The sequence below is a fragment of the Gymnodraco acuticeps genome, unplaced genomic scaffold (assembly GCF_902827175.1).
Source record: "Gymnodraco acuticeps unplaced genomic scaffold, fGymAcu1.1, whole genome shotgun sequence".
Lineage (NCBI taxonomy): Eukaryota > Metazoa > Chordata > Actinopteri > Perciformes > Bathydraconidae > Gymnodraco > Gymnodraco acuticeps.
In genome coordinates, this window is record NW_022991216.1 from 4,788,576 (window position 1) to 4,811,834 (window position 23,259).

The following is a 23,259-nucleotide window of genomic DNA, read 5'->3' on the forward strand; positions in this document are numbered from 1 at the left end:
AAATCAAGTTCATTGCAAGAAAAAGGACAGTATGCAAGAGTTTTCTCTTCTCTCACCTATGGACGTTTCCTCCTACGCACCTGTCTAAGTATTTGAAGCTGTGCATGAGCCTTCATAGTGAAAATGTGTGAGTTTTATTAAATATTGATACAGGAATTATTTAAAGACTGTGACTGCTGTAAATCTATATACAGTCCATGCAGCAAAGGCAGGACTTGTTGCTGCGCTGACATTTAGCTTGACATCTTTTAAATAACCACTTATGTCGACGTTGCTCTTAACTACAAGAGCAGACTGCTGGCAAACTGAAGCCTCGAACAAAGAAACTTCTTACTCTTTTCTTAGAAAAATTTCAAATATCTATGCAATACTGTTGCTGGTTAGACAGAGTCATGCATCCTGCACATTGCTCAATTAAGCTTTGTTTCTCATCATCCTGTTTGTGTCATGTTAGGATGTACGCATTTTAGGTCTTCAGTGTTTAATGCGACACTTGCTCTGTACTCTGTCTTGCTCTTTATTCCAACAGTTTTTATAAAGCAGCCTAAGTTCTATCCTGTCGTAAGTTGCAATAAAGTCATTTTAACTTTGTCTACACGTCTATTAGAAAGAAGCCTATATCTGGTAATCAAGCTACATCAAGCTAATGAGGGTTTTGCAAATACAATTTGTGTCAAGAGGAAAAGCTGAGTCATGGCAAAAGCTTAAAATAGTTATCTGTGCGGTCAATCGCTGACCATGTGTCACACTAATTAGTGGAATGCTGTTTACATAACTTCAGCTTACTTTCAGCTACAGAAACCATTCAAATATTAAACTATTCAGCCTTTTCAGGAATCGATGGGAAACCTTCAACTTTTTAAAAATACTTTATACTTTTTGAAATATTCAGCTTTTTAAACTCTTTTTTTAACATGGAAGTCAATGGGAAGAGCCTTCAAATCCTCTTTTAACTAGACATTACGCCAAATGCTTCTCTTTCCACATACTTTTAGCTAGAGACTTCATTCCAACTTTGAAATGATCACGAGACCTTCAGCTATATAACTTGTTATTCAGAATTTTTGATATATTTTACACTTCTTGAGATATTTAACTTAGTTTGGAGCTTGGTAAAGAGGCTTTCTTCAGATCTCAACATCAGTGTGGATGGAGGCTGGAGCAGATCGTTAAGTCTAGAGTGCTTTGATCTCAAAACAGAGTGGAGGAGAGCTTGAAATTCTCCCCAAAAAATGTTTTAAACTTGCCATAATTCCCAAACCCTACACTCCTCAGACATCATTTTAGGAAAACCTCTCCTAGGTTGGAAAATTCAAAAAAATTAAAGACAAAATATTAAACAAAATGTCTCTTGAGGGCATGAAGAGACAAAAACTCTCATTCAGATCAAATGGAAAGGCTCACCTTTCACAGCACATCTCAAAGGAAACCTTTGATCTCTGGGCTTACACACACTACTACTTACATTTCATATCTAACTCCTTCAGCCTACTTTCAGCTACATAAACCATTCAACTATTAACTAATTCAGCTATTTCAGGACATTGAGGATATACATTTAGTTCTTTTCTTTTAAATATTAAGCTTCCTCACTATTTTTCCTACTCTTCCAGTTTAACATTTCACTTTCAAGTTTTCAACAAAGTCTTTGCAATGCATTTGAGCTGTAACAATTTGATTCAAATCATTTCACTTTTCTGCATTTCTCCTCTAAGTTCAGCAACACACTTACTTGGTTTCTGTAGCTAAAAGCAGCTACCATTGAGCTAGTAACATATTCAGCTTTTTCTGCTAAATTCAGCCACAAATGTTCACAGTTTACAGCATTCACACGCATTTTCTGCAGGAAATGCATTTTCTAGTGATCATTGTGAAGAACACACAGACAAACCACATACCTCAGTATGTGGTTTGTCTGTGTGTTGTTTTTTGACTCATCAGATCTGTTGTGTATAGCATCTGCAAAACTCATGCTGTTCTCTGATTGTCTTTGCAGAATTATCTCAGACAGGTTTTGTTTTCGACGTTAACATGCAAATGGTTGACATTTTCATGTGCATGGTTTTGGTTTTTGGACCATTAGGTGCAGCCAAAGAAAGAAAATGTCCCCATTGACTGTAAAAGCTGTTCCCTGACCAGGATGAAGTCCCTGCATGAAAGGGAGCTTTTAGGCCCATGCAAAACATTTCCTCATGCACTTAACAGCTTGATTTTATCTTCAGTCTTGACCTTCAAAAGCCCCTAATCTTGGTTTGAAACCAGTGTCTATGTGAGAGTAGTATTTGCAATCCATCAGTAAAAAGCTACATAGTTCAGGAAGTGAAAGGTAGTTATTCTAACACAGCTGATTGACAGTCCAACAGCTGTTTTTCCTTAGTAATAAATACTGATGGTGCTGGGATGTACATGACACATGTTTCTAACTGACCCCATTAACTTTGAACACGTGAGAAAACCAAATGAAAAATCTCATGTGAACAAACTCAATTTGTTCTTGGCAGGAAGTATTGTGGTCATTTAGGACTCCATGTAAGAAGTTGCTTCATATATTCTTCTGGGGGGGATCTCTTTGCTTCAAAATACAAGTGTATCCTTTGTCAAAAAATGTGCAGAACTGTTTGTCTTAACTATGCTAAAAGAAACACCACCATAGAAATATTGTACATCTTGTTTAGAAAATGAATGAAGTTAGTTTAAAATAAGGTGAGAAGTAGTCGTTCAATCTACAGCTGCATTTGCACAGTGAAATTCGCAATATCAGTGTCACCTAATGTGAGATTTTGCATCAGAGAACAACAGTGCTTCAACATAGGAGCACAATTTCACAGATTTATGACAACGAGGGTGATATAAAAGTGTCCCTATGTCTTGCAGAGAAAGACTTCAACATTATATATAGTGTGTCATGTGTGCATACTGTGTTTTATAGTGTGCATGTACCATTTTTACTGTTCATATTAGTTTAACAACGAGGGAAAAAACGGTAACATCTGACAATGACAGGAGGAGGACTGAAACCCAATGCAAGCAAGTAGAATGATGGGAAATGTACTTGTGTTGGTGGTCAGGAACAGGCTTATACTGTCGGTGGGGAACAGGAATACAAATCCAAAGAGGATGACAGGTGAGCAGATCAGGAAAAAAAACAGGAACAGGCTCAGCTGTCTGCAAAGCAAAGGCATAAACATAAGATAAGAGGGAACTTGATGTATCCCCGTTTGGAAATACAGGCGTTTATAGCGTTGGTAGCACTCTGGCTTTGAATGAGTGGAAATGGGCCAGGTTTTACTACAGGGCTAATGAGGGAAAGAGGAAACAGGTGAGAGAGTACTGAGGGCCTTTGGTGGATGGATGGCGCCACAGGGGGAAAGTGAGAAGACTGTGACAATGTGTGCCAGATTTGACTTAAAGAGATCTATAAAGAGGTTCACTGTGACAAATGACAAGAAGAAGACCCATTATTTATCTCCAGGAAATTGAGTTTGTTCACTCTGGTATTAAATGTACACAGATGCACAGGGCCTAACATAAGTCTGGTCGTATTGGTTGCATGACTTATTCTAGCATTGTGTGCAGGAACAGTGGACAAACACATTAAAGCAGGGCTGTCCAAACCTTTTACACCGAGGGACACATACAGAAAAATATACGAAGGGCTAGGCCACTCACTGGAGGTATATTGCCTCAAGTTCAGTTATAAGTTATCAAAATCAATCAAATGTAGGTCAAGTATGCTTGTGAGTGTTGGCAGCTCATCCCTTAAAACAGAAGCCTCAGTTTGCTTATAATAAGGAGAAATAGGAAGGATGTATTTCAAGCTTGTTATGTAAATAAGTCATTGGGCTTTTTTCTTATCAACTAAGATATGTTAGAGAACTTTAAGTGACTGAATTTATTTGAAAAGTGGTCTTATTAATACATGAATACTACTGTGTAATATATGTTTACATGTATATATAAGAAGTACAATATAAGACAAGCACAAGTTTCATTTGTGGGCCATATTCCATTATACTTTTTGAATTAGCTGAGGGACGATTCAAAATGGTCCGTGGGCCGCATTTGGCCCCCGGGCCGTAGTTTGGACACCCCATGCCTTACCTCATCCTTTCCCCTTATTTAAGATTACTCTTAATCTGAACAGTGTCTAGTGTTTTGTTTCTTCACATTTCTATCATTGTAACAATATATTTGTCCAAAGTATGGACTATGTTTATTGCCCATTTTAGAGAGTACTTACACAATGTAAGCACTTTATCCTGGATCAACTGTGCATCTGCCGTAAACTAAAGTGTTTGGATGTCATGGCTCTTGTGATGGAGTACAAAAAGATTGTTTTTATATTATTTATTTTGTCGTACCCTGGCCTTGATAGAAAAATGTTTGTGTTCCTTACAAATAATTTGACTATGCTGTTTTGTTTTTTTAAAAGGTACTTAAAACATACTTGAAATTCTGTTTGAATTTCTTCATTCCTGCTAAATAAAGGTCTCGGCTCTCACTATTGTTTGTTCAAATCTGAAGATGCTTCTTGTTGACATTCTGTACAATGGTTGCTGTGTTGGTACGGCCTGAATCCACTTGGTGGCGCTGTGGCTGTGTCAGAGCCACTCTGCTTTCTCTTGTGTTATTTCAGCCAAAAACTAATTTAAATCTATTAGTTTTTCACAAACTGGGATACTTGTTTGCATGTTTAAAATGCCAATGTGATCTCTTTGGTATACTAACCAGATTTATTTAGTATGTTACTAGAGTAATTTGACCAGACACATACTTTAATCTAACTATCATTTTTGTTTCATTGTGTATCCTGAAAGATTGCACACATGTTGCATATTATCTATTTTCTATCTTTTATTTTATCTATTGTCTATCCTGTGGATGCACTTAAATTAGAAGTACAAGTATATATCAAAGAAGCGAAGACAAAGAACAACAATAATGACAAATATAAGATGATCATTTGATACCATCACACTTCACTTATATTTGTCATTGCGTTATGATGTGATGTACCAGTATGTGAATCATACCTGTCTGTATATGTGTGTATATGTCTGTGTGTGCAACCTTTTTTAAATTACTGGCATGTGTAGCTTGCACAATTTGCTCAAATCGGTGTATGTTGTTGTTGTTTGGGCTTTTTATTTATTTTACAGTTTAAAGACAGAAACTAAAGACCAATTAAAATGTCTGTATGCATAAATGATGCAACTCACTGTACAGGGCCATTAAAACCTGTTTTGCAGGACATGCGTGTCCCCTCACTGAAGTGAAACCGCCTCTTCTATTCTTGCTGGGACAGCCTTGACTTATGTGTCCTAAAGGTGCCCACCTGGGTGCATAAACACTCGCCCTGACAGCCTGGCTATGCATGGCTTACCCCTCCTCTGTTCATTTTATAGTGTGCATGTATCACTTTATGGCATCCATCTATCTAGTAAACCTTGAAAAGGCTATTGAGGCTCTGGATAAATCTGAGGATGACACTCTGACAGTCCCTGATCTGCCTGTCCATGTTGCCTGAAATCTCTCTTGGCGATCGTAACTTTGCTCTCTCACACATTCTGACGTGTGTGTGTGTGTGTGTGTTATCAGATAAACCAGCCCAGCTCTGATGTCACCTGTCATGGTGCAGCTGACAGAGAAATACACACAATTGCAGCTAAAAAAAATAGTTTTGTGTGAGAATGAGTAGCTGAGATCTGTAAGTGTGTGTATGTGTGGGTGTTTGTGTGTTGCAATTGAGTCTGGCATACAGATATGTTTGTGTGTGTAAAGGAGTATGTGAGTGTAATTAATGATGTGTTCCTCCTCTTCATAGGGTAATAGGATTTCCCCACCCCAGGCGGTAAAGAGAGTAGGAGGGGGAGAAAGTGTCTCTGTGTGTATGTATGTGTGTGTGAGAGAGTGTGTGATTGCGGAGTTAGTGAATGGGAGCCCCATGTAGTGATGCCGATAGAGGGCCTGTGTGTGTGTGTGTGTGTGTGTGTGTGTGTGTGTGTGTGTGTGTGTGTGTGTGTGTGTGTGTGTGTGTGTGTGTTAGGGGGAGGGGGAACAAGCGAGTGATTTATAACAGCTACTCCAGGTCTCTCCTCTCTCCCACAGCAGCACCGCAAACACATCCATTACAAAAGTACTGATGTTAATGGGATTGTGTGTGTGTGTGTGTGTGTGTGTATGATACACAGGCCGCGCAAGTGTGAGTGTGAGCGTGCACCTATGTGTGTGTTCAGAGTGATAACCAGATGCTACTGGGTGAAAAGAAGGTGAAGGTTACTGAGGGTGTTTGGTAGAGGTTATAGTGTTCAACTCCCAGCACAGGTTTCCATACGTGTGTGTGTCTGTGTGTGTGTGTGTGTGTGTGTGTGTGTGTGTGTGTGTGTGTGTGATGGAGAAACACAGCTAAGAAAATGAAGGGGGAAAAGCGAAATTGAGGAAAATTCTCTAGAGGGTAAACAGAGGGAGCAGAGAAGAAATAAATACAGAGGAAGCGGTTTGGTAATGGAATGGTAGATGCTGGGGACCACACCCGCCTGTGTGTGTGTGTGAATATATATATATATATATATATATATATATATATATATATATAATACACACAGTGTTTGCCTGTCTCCTCTCAGATTACCCTTTACATTAAAACCAGTCAGGGGGAAAATTACTACAGACCTGGGCCAGCGTCTGCCCACCTGGCCCCTCAGCGAGAGGAGGGGATGTGGAGCCAGAGGAGGGGATAAAGAGGAGGATAAGGGGATGAAGAGGTGTTTGGGGGGAGGGGGTCAGAGGGACCTGGTGAGGGGCTCTGATCTGGTGTCAGCTTCACACAAGAAGACATTCCAAAATTCCACTTCCACTTTGGTTTATGCTGATGCTACACTTTAGCGGTAACTAAGAGCAACTTAAAGCTGCTCTAATCAATGTGTTATACTAACAATGTATCAAATAAATGAGTGTGATGTGAAAGTGGTGACTCCTGGTGACGAACAGACACATACTCATCTGTGTCTCTATTAGCTTATTTTTTTTGGTTTCTGGGTTTAACTGTTTTGATTGGCTTTCATCATCTATTTGAAACAACATGTGAAAGCTCTTTTAAAACCTCTGTATGGTATCTGTAAGGCATCCAGACAAAGTTAGAAGCTAACTGGCTAATATATAAAGAGGAGTATTTAGCAGATAATGGGGCAGCATTTTAACATAGGCTTGGTGAGAAGCAAACAAGAACAACATCTGAGTGAATATTGGACATGCATTCTCCAACACGTCTCAAATGCTTATATTGCTATGTGTCTGTTGTTGTAAATAAGCAGCTTTTTGTTCATATTTCCCCATATCAACTTTAAAAAGTCAATGATATGTTAATGTATTAAAAACGGTTTTTTGCTGCCTCCAAGTGGATCAAACGTATAAATACATCCAGATTCAAAGTGTTATCTATCTGTAAAATAAATAAAATACAATGCTTATTTACAGTGCAAAAGATTATTCTAAAGGAGGATTTGCTAACCAAACATTCTGACAACAGAAAAACTAGCCCTTAAAATATAAAGGAATAAGTCTGTTAAGTGAAAAAATATAAAATATAATTGACAAGAGAACGGTATCAGCATTTCATTTTTACATTTTGACATGATCTAATAAAAATGTTTTGGTGGTTTATTTTATATCAATGCATTTTGTGAGATTGTTATGTCTAGTTTTTTTAAATCTGAAAAATAATGAAGTAACTAGTTGTCAAATAATTGTGGAGGTGTAGAAAGTATTGCCATTATGTTGCTGTAAAATAAAGTGGATGGAAAGTATAAAGCAGCATAGAATAGAAATTAAAGTAAAAGTTGTACCTTAGTGCCGTTTTTGAAGAAGATAAGCCGTGTGATGATGCTTAAGAAGAAATAGAGTTCCAGTGTAAGAGATGGTTTTATTACCAGTGCTATTTACATAGAAATAATACAGCCTTGCCCCTTTCCCCTCCTTAAATGCACACACACTCACGCACATGAGCACGCATACGCACACCCTCAAGCACTCAGACACACACACACACACACACTCACACAAGCAGACATACATCAGAAATAAGACACACTCTCTAGCTTGATCTTATACAATGTTCAAAGAGAACGCAAATGATCTCAAAACAATATTTGGAGTAGAAATAAATCAGTGTGGACAGAAAGTGTTGGATGTGTTTTTGTTCAAGATGTGTTAAGAAACAAAGCACAAATAAATGATAGGTTTGAAATAACGAGAGGTTTTGTGTTGAATAATATAACTTGGTTTGTGTGTCTTCTTTCAGGAGATGTATTATAAAGAGATGTCAAATATTGTTTCTTTTAATGTAGTACCACCTTTTCAAATTGGAGCCCTGATGACACTTGGTGTGTGTGTGTGTGTGTGTGTGTGTGTGTGTGTGTGTGTGTGTGTGTGTGTGTGTGTGTGTGTGTGTGTGTGTGTGTGTGTGTGTGTGTGTGTGTAAAGATGCTGGACGCTGCTGCTTTGAACTGATTTTTAATTCAGGGTGTCTTAAGGCCACTAGATGGCAATGAGTGCTTCAGAGCACACAGTGGTAATGTCACAGATGTTGTCTGCCCCCTCTTTTGTTTTCTCTCTTTAGAGGAAGGAGACCTCAGCTGTTGAAGTAGATTCTCCATTATGGGTTCAATGTTCTTTTGAAAATCATTTCCATTAAAACATGTTTTTTTTAAAAAGGGACAGTAACAAAAGGAAGGTCAGGAGAAGCAGAACTATCAGGGCTGTGTGTGTGTGTGTGTGTGTGTGTGTGTGTGTGTGTGTGTGTGTGTGTGTGTGTGTGTGTGTGTGTGTGTGTGTGTGTGTGTGTGTGTGTGTGTGTGTGTGTGTGTGTGTGTGTGTGTGTGTGTGCATGCGTAAGCATACTAGCCGATGTGTGTGTGCTTGAGTGAGTACAAGTGTCGGTATAATTGTGTCCGTGTTTTTAATAATGGTACAGACACCCTTCTTTTTGGGCTATGATCAAAAAACGCTTTTTGTGCATTAAGGGACTTAAAGCTGAGATGTGTGCTGGAGAAAGTCAATGCCAGAGATGTGTGTGTGTGTGTGTGTGTGTGTGTGTGTGTGTGTGTGTGTGTGTGTGTGTGTGTGTGTGTGTGTGTGTGTGTGTGTGTGTGTGTGTGTGTGTGTGTGTGGTTTCTATGAAGAAGCAGCCTTTGATTTGACATATTGTCTAACAGAGAAGAACGCTTAAAGCAACGTTTTTGACTAAACGTATCAGGTCTAGTTTGCCACATACGATTTTGTATATGAAAATTAAAGCATGTTTTTAAACCTGGTCCTTTATCTTTAAATATTGAGTGTAGTGTGTCAATGAACATAATAATAAAAACACATATTGCTTTTAAGCAAAAAGAAAGTGTGGACAGAAATTAAGAGAACTTAAGATGTCCCCTTTGGCATTAATCTCTAATGTGTCCCTAGAGCATGACAAGATGCCTTCGTTAACATCAAGGGGAAGGCGATTAGCATTTTTTGCTGGGTGGAATCACAAATTATTATTATTAAATAATTTCAAGTCCAGTAATCCAGGAGGGGAAATGCTTTGGAGAGTCTACCGGGCAGCAAATATTCATTTTTCCAGCAGGCTGTCCCATTCTTGATTCCGTTTCCAATTGTCAAAATCAGTCCGTGATTCAAAAAGTCCTCCATAAAAATTTCAGCTGTATTGTTCACTTCCCAATGTGTGTGTTTTTCTTTTTCATCTCCTGAATTAACCAGGCTGACATTCAGCCCAGGAAAGGTCCCTGTTGTTTGTCCTTTACCAGGCTGTGCTCTCTCCCATCTCCGGGCCTTGGTGGGACATGGGAGCGCTGTAGCTGGAGTTACTGGCCAATGAGAAAGGGGGGCTGGGCCCGCCCCCGTAGGCCTCCCCCGGGATAGGCTGCAGGGAGTTTGGTAAGCCTGGCTCTGGACTGGGGGTTTCAGCGTGGGAGATCATGTCCGTGAACCTTTGGTCGTCTGAGGGGTGGTGGCCTGAGCCCTCCATGGGTCCGGGTCCAGAGCTCAGGATGTAGGGCGACTCGGCCGGAGACTGAGCCTGCGAGGATGGAGGGCCGTGAGGGAAGAAGTCGTAGTTAGTTCCTGGTCCATAATATTCACCTTGGTATTCTGCGGAGGGACAGGAGAAAACACCAGGGGTTAGACTTTCTATTAAAGTATTTAAATATACATCAAAATATCCACAGTCCCCCACAGCGGTGTGCAGCTTCACACCTCCACCCTTACCTAAGTGGTGAAATTGATCATGTCCAATTTCAAACCAACCGGTCTCCAACAGCCTCATTTGAGTGTATAAACAACTCCACACCTCTCCACCTCAGTTCTCTCGCCTTTTACACACTGCATTCATCTCCCTCACTCATTCAGCTCGCAGCCATGCGTGCCTCTCGATGGATTCCCCTGCTGAAACTTCGGGATTTGGATGAGGAACTCCAGAATGAGATTCCTGCCAGGTCCTGTCGACTGCATCTCCTCTCCATCACGGCTGGTGCAGCTTCCAGCATCATCCATCCCCTCTCCTCTACCTCACTGGGCTGTGGCTACTTCCTGAGCTACACAGATCACGCTCAATTATTCCCAGCATGCAATCCATCTAGAAGTGCAACTATCAATGATTTTCATCATCAATTATACTGCCAAATGTTTTTTTTATAAAATGTTTGGTCTCTAAAGTCAGAAAACAGTGCAAGATATCCATATCAATTTCCTAGAGCACAGAGTGGTATCCTTACATTACTAGATCTGTCCAACCCACAGTCCAAAAACACAATTTACAATTATTTGTAGATATTCTAAGAAGCTTGGTAAATTAATAAAAAGATGAATTGATTATTTAAATGTTCCAATTGAATGTTGGACAATCGACTAATCAAACAATTTAGTAACCGCTCTTAATCCATTTGTATTACTGCATTATTCCATCAAACCACACCTAGCTGTTGTGTTAGTATCCACAATAACAGCTTTGGATCATCAATAGCTTTCCATACAAGTCCAGTCATTTGTGCAGCATCACAATCATCATAAGAAAAAATTGTTCTCTATGCAAACCGCATTAACCCTTTAATATTTCAGCCAATCATCAAGAGGTTCTATGATGGGGCCTACATTCAATGGTTTCATATGTTTAACAACATATGCATCAATCAGAAGCAATGGCTTCTTTAGTCTGTAAATTAATCTAGTACATCATTCATGGTGGCCCCACAGGAAAAGTCAGTGGATCACCAATGTCAGGGATTCATCCACTGGGGAAAATGAATGTCCTTACCAAAACAGTCTGACCAACCAAAACCCAATAATATATATTTTCCATCAAATAAAACAACTAACTTGAGGTTTAAAACCCCCCTCTCTCCGATATTAACCAAAGCGTGGTGATGACTGATGTTTTTATTGTATAAAGTAATTCAACTTTCTCATGGCTTTCACTTCAAAGCGCTGCAGCAGAAACTGGCATATTAATGACACAATACAGCCCAAATTCCTTGCTTTCACACAAATCTCCAGCACACACACGGATTTACAAATCTTCCCTTCATAACCTCTAACACTGACTGACATGTTTACGCCTCTGAGAGGTTTCAGCGCAGTTTTGGCACAAGACTAATGTTTGATATCTGTAGGTATTTTCATATTCATGTCTCCAACGTGAAGTCGTTTTCATTCATTATTTATAAGTTTACTGAGTTTACTTTGAATGTATCTTGAATTCTGTCCAGGATTCAAAACTAAGGGTTTTACATTTTTTTGTGTGCAACTTCTCGAGTAATGTCTAGCCGTGCAGAAACCTTTGTATATATGTCTATGATATTTGCCCCCACCCAAAAATACAACCTTGTGCTTAAAATTATTAACAGGTACAAGCATTTTCACAACAATGTCCTTGTTCCTTTATCTGTGACTATGTATTTGTTAGTCAACAGGGAATCAGGACAAAACACTGTCCATTGCTGTGAGTATTTAACTACAATAATTCTGAATATCTCAAAGCTTGAATAAACCAGAACTAACAGTAGATGATGCAAAAGGTTTTAAATTAGGATGAACCAACCCTTATTTGATTCCAAGCACTGAGCATCACTTTTAGATATTTGCTATAAACCAGAGATATTTGATTAACACTCACTTAAGCTGTATTCCAATGTAATTTTATAATGTGTTTCTGTTGCACTATATCTATGCTTTTAATGTTTTTTTTTCATTCTTGTGAAGCACTTTAAAATGGTCTTGTGTTGAAATGTGCTATTCAAATAAACGTGCCTTCCCTATATACATGTGTACATAGAGAACCAAGCAGTAAGGGATATATCCTTGATATTAGCTGAGTTTGTTACCATTGGATATTGCTAAGCTAGGCAAGGTTTTGCTCCCCATTTCCACTCTATAAACAAAGCTAACTGGCTGATAGTGGTATAAAAGCTGATAGCTAGACTAATGAGAATATTTACCAACATTTACAAATATTATTTTATTAATAAAGCAGAGACTTTAGAAGTCACCGCTTTACAATCCTTTCAACACGGCCACAGTCTCAAAAGGAAGCAGACCTGGACAAGAAACCGGCTTGCAATATGTAAAGAGTTGATATGGCAAAAGTACTGGAGGCCATACTTTTGCATATTCAATTTGACTTACTATTCCCTAAAACATTTATTGAGTTGTTTATACCGTCAGAACAGTTTATAAAGGATTCCCCCACTCCACATGTAGCCAATTACTCCACACACCGTTTGCACCCATTAACAATTACAAGCCCCCGCCTGCCTTCTGCTTCTCCCCGCTTCCATATTCTCCATCCAAATGTACATCCACCCTCTGCTCCAAATTACCTCAGATACATTAAATCCATTCTGTTTCTACACCACCTTGAACTGAGATCGATGGCAGACTTCTTCCCGCTGCCCCAGATGTTGCACTAGCATTTCTGCACTCCCACCATATGCTCTTGTCCCTCTTATTTCAGTCTAAACAGGCAGCTAACAGGTTACATATCAAGAAATACGGTGCCTAATTATAACAAGTGCATTTATTTGCTGTTGCCCGTGGCTTTTGGAAAGTATCAACAGGAACAATAGGAGCTGACATGACTTTACAAACACGCTAATTATTTGATCTCACAAACAGGACCCTGATAGTTTGGCCGACCTTGAGAGTAAACAACAAGCGTGTGTTTTGTGGCCTGCGTGGCGTGTGTGTGTGTGATGGGGGTGGGGATTGAGGAAAGGGGGTGTTGGCTCTGTAAACTATAATTACCCTCGCGCATGCAGACACACAGGTATTCTTGCCTCGCTAAGCAGCAGCGGAGGAACATAAGGAGGCAGCGAGCTCGGATAGAGGCCAACAGACTGGCTTGTTGCTGCTGCGGCACAATAGGGTGTGAAAAGCAGCGTGCGAAGAAAGCAGGAGAGTGAGGGATGAAGGTTTTGTCCTACGTTTCCCCCTCCCACTCCCTGCCTCGCAGCCTTGACAGCTTCAGCTCATTGTATCTTCAATGCCCCGGCCTTTCAGGTAGATGTGCAGGAGCTGTATAGAAACCATTTCTCTCAGACTGTCCTTGAAAAACAAACTGCTGATATACATGACAGGTGCATCTGATTTATTCCTGCAGTTCAGTGTGGAGCTGTTATAGCATGCCGGCCATCTGCTATTGTCATCAAATGTCTTTTTTTTTCTTGACCAACTGAGGCTTTAATAGCATACAATCGAGATTCTTTAGAGGGATATTGATTTGAAGGAGTCCTTACACCAACTGGAGATTGCATAGCTTTTTTAGCACAACTGAGTAAGAATAGAAAATACAGTGTAAATAAATAAATGCTTATAATTTCATCAGAAATTCATTTGAATATGTGGAAAACTAGGTGGAGCCTATCTCCAGAATTCAATGAAAAGATGATTTCACAATTGTAATAGCTACAAATATTCAAAAGGCTTGTTATGCTGCAGGTCAGTCAGACACATAGTTATTTGAATTTGCAGTGTCCTGGTCACCACATGAAGCTCTACATGTTTTCATCTAAGCCGGCCAAAAGAAAGTCATTACTAATGTTATTGCTAGAGAGATGTTTATAGTTGACCTGAAAGGTTATAATGTAATATGCAAATTACATTTTAATATAAAATCGCATGTCAGTGTTTTGTTGGTTGGAGTTCTTCTTCCGAATATTTATCTTTTAATGCTCGAAATATTCGCTATTAATTATTGCAATGCTTTTTTTTTCTTTAAAACTTATAATAAACCTGCTATAACGTCTCAGTTTTCTTAAAAAGAGTCTAAACATTGATCCTAATCATTTGTTAAAGACACAGCAAATGTATATTCAACATGGTAATTAAGAACTTTGCAGAAAAGGGATGACGTTCAAGAAGTGACTTTTTTTTTCAAATGTTGTAATCTGTAAAGGGCTCTGAAGCACGCTTTAGTATTTATCAAAATGTAAGGGTGACATTTCCAGTGCAGGATTAAATCCCACAAAAACTAGTTTTGTATTTTTTTTTATAAACAAAAACACATGATCTTTTGAGTTCAAATGAATGAGTAAAATGTGCCACCCCTCCTGTGGACTGATTGGAATACATTTCTCCAGCATGAGCACTGTAGGACTGAGAGTCAGTTTGAGAGAATTTAACAGGTTTAATCATTATTTCGAGCCTTCAGAATCTTTATATAAAAACTTAAATTAGAAAAACAACTCTTGAACTTTCACAGAGCATTCCCACAAATGAAAGACTGATCATATTATCTATTTTTGTACAGAAGATTAATGGATTTAAAAGAAAGAATCACGTGCATCTTGTTTTCCAAATCAAATCCCCTGGCCTATACCATCTGCAGTGTTGAGTGGATGAAAAATACGCTTTATGTAATCTTCCTGCAGCCTCACACGGTAACTATTGGCAGTGTTTGTAAAATACAATTCAAGTATAAAAGTGAGGATGAACTCAGCATTGAGGTGATCACATTTGCTGAACAAAGTAGAACCCCAAAATGTTTGCAATAATCATGCAACAATGACCCAGTATATTTAAGACATATAGGACTGTGCATACACCTGTAAATGTAAAGTTAAGTAAAGTGGCCCTGCGTGGTTTGTGAACACTTTCATTCTTACCTCCGTAATAACCGTAGGCCCCGGGTCCTAAGATGTCGGGATCCTCCAGCCTTCCTCCCAGGGGCCTCATCCTCCTCGGGCCCCTGAAGAAGGCGTGCCGCCGGGCCCCCAGAGCACTCAGCTGCTTCATTCGTCGCTCTTTGGATCTTCTGTTCTGAAACCAGACCTGCATCAAACCAGGAAGGCAAGAAAAAGATTATCACCATGACACTGCTTTATCACTGTTAGCTTCTACTGTCTCATGCGAAGAGTGCAAACCATTGTAAGATTTAAAATCTGATCCTGATAACTACAAGATTCAGTCTGTTGCATCATGCACAAACACAAAATACTGACAGAATTGAAAACAAATGTATATTATCAGCTTCATTTAAATCCTGATCACTTTGGTTCATTTCACAGATCTGTTCAACTTCATGCTCACTGTTACAGAGTTTGTATGAAGCATCATTCAAATGCAGATTTGAATAGATTCAAGCCTTTGAAAGGGCTGGTATTTAAAAGCAAAATAGTCATTCTTTATGAAAAAATAAATGTGCATCTGTTTCATCATCCTCCCACTTCTCTGACAGCTCTGTAAACATTTTGAAATGTATTTACAGTATTGTTTCGCATTATTTTAGGTTTAGATTCTGGGATCTTGTCTCCCCATTTTCAAATCACGCCTCAAAACATATCTCTTCACACTCGCATATCCACCCTGATCATTATCCATCACACATCCTCTGTTTTATTTATTTGATTTGTTGCATTGTCTTGTTTATGTTTCTTATGCTGGTGTTAGGTATTGTGTATCTTGTTTTTTATGTGTTTGTACGGCGACCTTGAGAGCCTTGAAAGGCGCCTATATAAAATAAATGAATTATTATTATTATTATTATTCAAATGGCACAAACAAACTCCTCTAATGCTGTTAAAGTTCAACTAAACGCGTAAACCATTCAAATGCAGTTCCAGCTCACGGAAAATGTCAAAACCAACCAAAATAACAGATTTGCATATCGTTTTATACCAGAATTGTTTGGTACCTGTATTTCACCCTTTTATATACATAATAGAAGTGTGACAATATTTCTCCAGAAAGCACAAAGTATCAAAGAAACAGAGGAGTAAAGTCTCATAAAGATGTTCTGTTTAAAATGAAACGTGTTATCTATGATTGTATACAAAGACACAATACAGAGGATTAGCAATTGTGCCCCAACTCTATGGCCCCAACACACAACCTAATGCAACTTAGTAACATTCAAATAAACTGTTAAAGCTTCAAATCAGAGCCTTTTCACCAACGTTAGATAAACTGTCTTTGAAGAGGAACAAAGGAGGATTTGACTACACACCATATGGAAGAGTGTCTGCATTATAAGCACATAACATATCTTGTTTCGCCTTTGCATCACTGCTGTATAATGATGTATGCTCACCCCAGCCAGGCTACACCAGAGGCAAAATCCCACTGTGCTAGAGATTAGCAACAACACACACACAAAAACACCTAAAACCACTTAGACGCTGTTCTATGTGCTCCGGCGGCAGAGGCGACACCTGCTTATTGAGAACAATCGTCTAACTGTAGGGTACATTTTTATGGAAATGCTCCCGCTCCCCTCGAGAGAGCGTTGCTTAGGGATTACATACACATGCTGGAGAAAGCAGCGTGGCTCACAGGGCTCCCCGTGTTGAGAGCAATGGTATTTAACACACAGTGAGCGAGGAGGAGGAAGATGACGAAACACAGCCTCCATTTTGGCTCCAAGCAACACACAGGGGTGGGGATCACAGCGGAGGGACGACTGCCTGATTGATTGATTGATTGATTGATTGATTGATTGATTGATTGATTGACTGCTTGATTGAGCTCTGTTGATGCAGCTCTCACACTCACACACCACACACGCACACACACAGCAGCCTGCAGTATATGATATAGAAGGGGCTCTGGAGAGGTCCTGGTCTGCTCTGATATGCAGTGGGAACAGGCTGCAAGTGAGTAAGAGCAGAGAGGTGGGAAAGGGGAGGGTGGTATGTAAATCTGTGAAATCAGCGATAATTACAGTGAGTGCACAAAAAGCCACATCACAGTTGGCAGAGATGGTGCTAATCATCCTGACACAGTCTGCAACTCAGACACTGTGTGTGTGTGTGTGTGTGTGTGTGTGTGTGTGTGTGTGTGTGTGTGTGTGTGTGTGTGTGTGTGTGTGTGTGTGTGTGTGTGTGTGTGTGTGTGTGTGTTTGTGTGTGTTTGTGTTTGAGGGTGAAAAAGGCAGACAGGGTCCAAAACAGTGTGTGTTTGTGTTTAACTGCAAATCATGTTTGGAGGTTCTCCTGCCTCTGGCAAAACACCAAACTAACCTTTTACTAATTTCATGGCTGTGCAACATGTTTGATTACTAAAAGAACCGCTGTCTGCACAAAATAAATTACATTCTTTAAAAAAAGGTATTTATTATATCCATGTATCAGTAAATTGGATTAGTAGAACTTAATTTCAGGGCATAAATGAACGCCTGCAGGTGTACAGCGACGTGGAAATTAAACGCAAATAGTGAAGTGGAATTTATAGGAAGAAAAAAAAGTGGAATGAACAGACCATATTTTTTAAAGTAGTGCTTTAAATAAAATCATCAGTGGAATTATTCTAAAAGTAGAAAAACAAATAAAAAATGTGAAATGTAGAATATTTTGGGGCTACTTTAAATGATAAAAGACAGGGGAGATTACATTGTTATGTGGGGAAATAAAACTCATTTTAGACCACACACTGCTTCCACATGATTGAGTTTTACTATAAGACTGTTGTTAAAATACAAATTATAATGCAAGATGACAAAGATTGTCTTTGTCACGTGTTTAGGCAATTATCCCCATTTTAGAAATATTTGTATCATTATTATTTCAGATTACAATTCCATCAAAATGGCTTTAGCAATATAAAACGTGCACTTGTATGGAATTCGTGGGGGATAATGTCAGATTTAATCTATATGCAGCTAATAGAGCACATTATGTTTGACATTTCTCTAACACATGATGAGGCCTTCAATTAAAAACTCAGTTAATTCCAGCTAAATCAAAAAGCAATTTATAATCCGTAATTTGTCTCTAATTTGTCTTTGTCTCTGCTGACCCTCCCCTATTTCATTCACTTTTCTGCACACGCTCACAGCTGATCCTACCTGGATGACGCGCATGTTTAGTCCTGTTTCCTGGGCCAGTTGTTCCCGGATGTGCCGGGTGGGTTTCGGCGTGGCGACAAACGCGGCCTTTAACGTTTCCAGCTGCTTGGCCTTGATGGTGGTCCGGGGCCCCCGCCTTTTGGTCCCCGAGTTCTGCTCCTCATTCTCAATATTGTTCGTTTCCTTATCAGAGGACGTGGAATTGTCCGTCTCTTTTATGTCGTCCTGTATTGGGTCCTGCAGATCCGGCGATAAACTCCTATCTGTACACGACGACACTGAGGGGCAAACAAACAAGAGGAAGGTCACGATCCGAAATGTCACGCAGGAGGGGGAGGGGGGGGGGTGTTTTTTTAATTAGGCTTGGAGATGCACAGCGGCAACACTAGAAAATGCATTCAAAATATGTGTCATATTTCATTGAAAACTGTCAGAAAAAAGGCACATGGGTGAGATGTCCCCTACTTGATTGTGAATGTGCACTATCCTCTTTTTAATGCACCTTTTAGTTACATTACCTATATTACTTTGTTTTGGTCTATGTTATAGGCTATTCAACGTCTCTTGGTATTATACATTTTCTGTGGCTGAGATGAGCGTTGGACTGCATTTCTGCTTAATATATTATTATTATTATTACTTATTGAAGGTATTTGCAGATTTCATAAAATAGCTTGTTAAATATATCACTGAAGACTATTTCTGATTAAATACATACAGAAGGCTACATTGCACATGATTGAATATCACACACAAATACGTCTATGTACACATTTGGGCCGTTCAGGATAAGGGAGCGTCAGTCTGAATGCACAGGCGGGATGGGGATGAATAGACTGCGGGAAGAGGAGCTGGACACACTAACGTCATCCCCAGCGGATCATGGTGTACAATAATAGAAAGCCATTGTCCTGCGGAAGGCAAATATTGAAACCAATCATCTGACAAGGTTGTTGTGAAATGCTCTCCACGGACAAAGCAAAGGTTCAACAAAAAACTGAATATGACGGGACATTATAGGCTCCATCATATTTTCCTCTATTCAAAAGCCAATTCTATTTATCAGATGTGGATTTATTTATTTGTCCAGAACAGGGCGATTTGAGATGGAAAAAGAGACGAACACACACTTATTATCGCGTTGATTACCTGAGTTCAAGTTGACTTCCTTAATGGCCCCGGAGTTGGCGTAATCTTCTTTGCACACAAACTTGTTTTCGTCTATCACGTAAAGCTCCTCTCCCGTGGACAGCTGCTTGTTACACACCATGCAGGTGAAGCAGTTCAGGTGGAACACTTTGTTACGTGCTTTGCGGACCAGGTCGTTTGGAGAGATGCCCTGCAGACAGCCCGCGCATTTAGTGCCAAACCGCCTGCAAAAAACGAAAAATAATGTCAAATATGTTTTTTTGTTGTTATTAAATACAAAAGCGAGATTGCATCGAGTTAAGGCCCACACAAAATGATGACAGAAGAAGCACAAAAAGCCCTTGTTGGGGACAAGACATGATTTTAAAAATCAGCCTTGATTTTCTCCAAATAACCATATCAGTAATAATAAGATGTGATAATTATATCATAATAGTTTGGTAGGAATATATAGTTCCAGCACTAACACTTAGGCCATTATTAACACAATCCAAAATATAATAATGCTAAAACTGTTTTTATTTCCAGCCAAATATTATACTAGCACATACCAGCACAGAGTAATAATAACAGCATGATAATAATTGCAATAATAGTAATAATATATATTTTAACACTAAAACTATGCTGAGACAATGCTTCTCATGATTCCAGTAAAAGTCCGTATAATAATACATTAGCAGTAGGCTACTATTCAATATTTTTGTAAAGTATCCTATGTATTTAGTAATAAGTAAACAACCATTCACAATAAACAAAAAAGCAAACGCATGTCACCTGTCTCTATCTTCTGGGAACAATTATAGTAGCGACGGAGACGCGTCAAACGAAAGAAATAAAATAGGAAAAAAATCAGTCTTTGCCTTTTTTATATTGAGGATCGAGAGAAAACGCATGCTCATTATTTTTGATGGAGGTGCTCTGACAATAACCCCACGCAAAACGTATTAGTGACAATCAACACATTGTAGCCACGGATATATTATAGGATTAAGCATAGTAGGATCATTTTAGCGTGAAAATCTTCTCTTAATCCATATTCACCCGCTTAAATACCGAGTGGGAAGACTCATCAATTTGATACACAAATAACCCAAAAATAAATTCTGCAGAATACCCCCCCTGATTTGGAAGGACTGCTTTTGTATTTGCATAATGGAGGAAAGGGGTGAAATAAATCACACCTGAGTATTATTAAGAGTTATTCAGTGAGTGTTTATCACCTGCATTAATGCTTTTACTATATGAAGAGTTTAAAGGCAGATGTTGGCTCTCTTTGGGCCTGTTATACCTGGATTTTCAGCCGGCCTGTCGGGGGGTGCTTAAGCCTCAGGGTGAAAGCAAGCACTCCTTTTGTGGAGCATTGTTTTAACACTAATGTAGGCTTGTCTCTCCATTTACAATGGTATCGCTCCACTGTCCCCTCTTTCACATGCATGGCCAAGCCTCCCCCAGCGAAAGGGCACAACTCTACTTACACAACAAATGGACATATTAGGGTGATTACTGTTTCGCCTGGCTAATGGCTGGCCATTTAAATCCACCGCTTGATGGGACCTGCACTAATATGATGGCCAAGGCCGTGCGAGGCCAATAACAGCCCGTCCGGACAAAAGCTAATGTCTTACATGTCATTAGACAATTTGGGCGAAAATAACTGACACATACAAATGAAAATGATGCTAAGAGAGTGCGACCGGACAATCAAGGGCTTCACTTATCACTCAATTACCTGAGACACTTTTTAGGAATTGTGAACCGGTTAATAGCCTAATGGGTGTTTGGGAAAAAGTGTTGTCTGGATCTGGAAAATAGATAAAAACGCAGAATACGTGGATGCACAATGAAATTAAATGTTAGTTGTTTTGTTGTAGAGGCCCCATTTTAAAAGGCCAAAAATACACGACTGATCATTTATTTTAAAAGCCTGCTATTTAAATAAATAATGTACACTTCTACATTGGTTTTTGGGCAGCTCTCTTCTGCTGGTAATATAATTACACTTGCCTTGACTTGATATTTTGGCCTGCCTTCACATAGAAATTATTTTCAGGCTTGATTTTGTGGGCCACATTACTATTGCTGGTATGTTTTTGTATTCCTCTTATCTTTTAATTGTTTGTACCCCTGGAAACATTGATCCTAAATCAAAGTATTGTGCGTATTTTTTTTTGGAAAGACGGGAGTCAGAGCCCATATTAAATAACTTTGAATCCAGACTCGGTACCTGAAAAAGTCAGTTTTGCAATAGAGCTTCCCGTCCCTGGAGAAGCACTTCTCGGAGAGGGCGCAGCTGCACTCGCAGCACTGGACGCACTTGGAGTGCCAGGCTCGGTCCAGCACGTTGAGGAGGAACCGGTCCAGGATGGGCCGTTCACAGCCGGCACAGTGTGCCATCATGTCTCCGGCCTGCAGGACGCCGAGTGCCGACCTGCCCACACGGACTGCGCTGCTCGGACTGGGGCAACCCGGGTCTACGGGGAACAACGTCTTGGCTCCGGGTGGTGGGCTGTCAGGCGAAAAGTGGAGGAACCTCCCGTTGAAAGGCAGCAGAGGGACAATCCCCGAGAAGGGTAGTATTAGTCCTGGTCCTGTTCTGCTGCTGTCCTGGCACTTGTCACAATCCACAATCCAAAAGAGAGGACGAGAGGCTTCAGCCGCGCCAGCTGATGGACTGCGTAATGGACAAACCGGACATGTTTTCACACGCCAACTCAGTTAAAACATCATTATTCAAACGCGTTTATTTCTAATAATGTATCCCTTCGCTCATGCTTTGTTTTGGGTCCAGTCATTTCCTTACGGGCTCACCTCACGCCGCCACTTTCTCATCACTGTGGCTGTGGTTATCACGAGGTTTTGCCAGCGCTCACATTGGATAACGCCCTCGTTAATTCCCGTGGCAGGAGAGCCAATCAGAACACAGTTGTTATGGTTACACGTTCATAGCTGAAGCCTCGGAGCGAACCTGCATCACACACAGGAACACAGGGCCAGGCATGCATGTGGAAGGTTCCATGGTGGGGCACAGAGACTGACTTTATAAGGAAAAACGCATCAGTTAGTGCCACCCGAGATCCCCCCTGTAACATCTTTGATCGGACTTTCACCTCCAAAGTCCACAAAACACGAGGAAGGTTAGGAAATACCTGTACGATAGGCGTTTAAATGGCACGTTGCTGCCACAGAGATGAATGTGAATAGATGCAATGGGAATGGGAGTAGCCGAACAAGGGCTAATGCTACACAACCTCATAATGGCCTTGTGACAAAACGCTCCTGCATCACATTGAGGCTGTGCAGGCTGCAGAGGAGGGGCCGCGGGCCTTTTCTCATGCAGAAAGCTATTTACAGGGAAATGCGATGGATTAGCTGGAGCTCATCAATAGGGAGAGCCTGGTCACCCGGTGCTTTAACAGAGTGGCCACCAATCGAAGGGAATTTCAATATTTACCAACAGGCTCGTTTTGTTAGTTCGCAGTTAAGCAAACATGCAATACGCTAATTCATGTTAGCGATGCGGCCGAGAAGCATTTTTTTCTTTCCATGGTAATGATGATTCATTTCAATAACATTAGGTGTGAATTTTGACTCATTTTAAACGATTATAGGTCATCCAAGACAACATTTAGAGAGGAACAGATAAACAACAGCTGGTAGTCATAAGAGATGAAGGAAATGCAATAAAAAGGGTAAATAGACAAATTGTAATGAGTCAATATTATATATATTAAGTCCTTTATACCTCTTTAATTTATTATTAATTACAGTTATGCCAGATAAAA

General features: G+C 39.9%; 1 protein-coding gene across 1 annotated transcript; it reads right to left on the reverse strand.

Moving 5' to 3' along the window:
- Positions 1-7,901: 7,901 nt before the first annotated feature.
- Positions 7,902-22,582, reverse strand: lhx5 (LIM homeobox 5). The gene is made up of 5 exons (XM_034238786.1): positions 21,702-22,582; positions 19,475-19,698; positions 18,326-18,603; positions 15,150-15,315; positions 7,902-10,143 (listed from the first exon to the last, which is right to left on the reverse strand). Exons 1-5 carry the CDS (start codon positions 21,872-21,874, stop codon positions 9,794-9,796), a joined length of 1,191 nt encoding a protein of 396 aa, XP_034094677.1. The 5' UTR covers positions 21,875-22,582; the 3' UTR covers positions 7,902-9,793.
- Between the last annotated feature and the right edge of the window lie 677 nt (positions 22,583-23,259).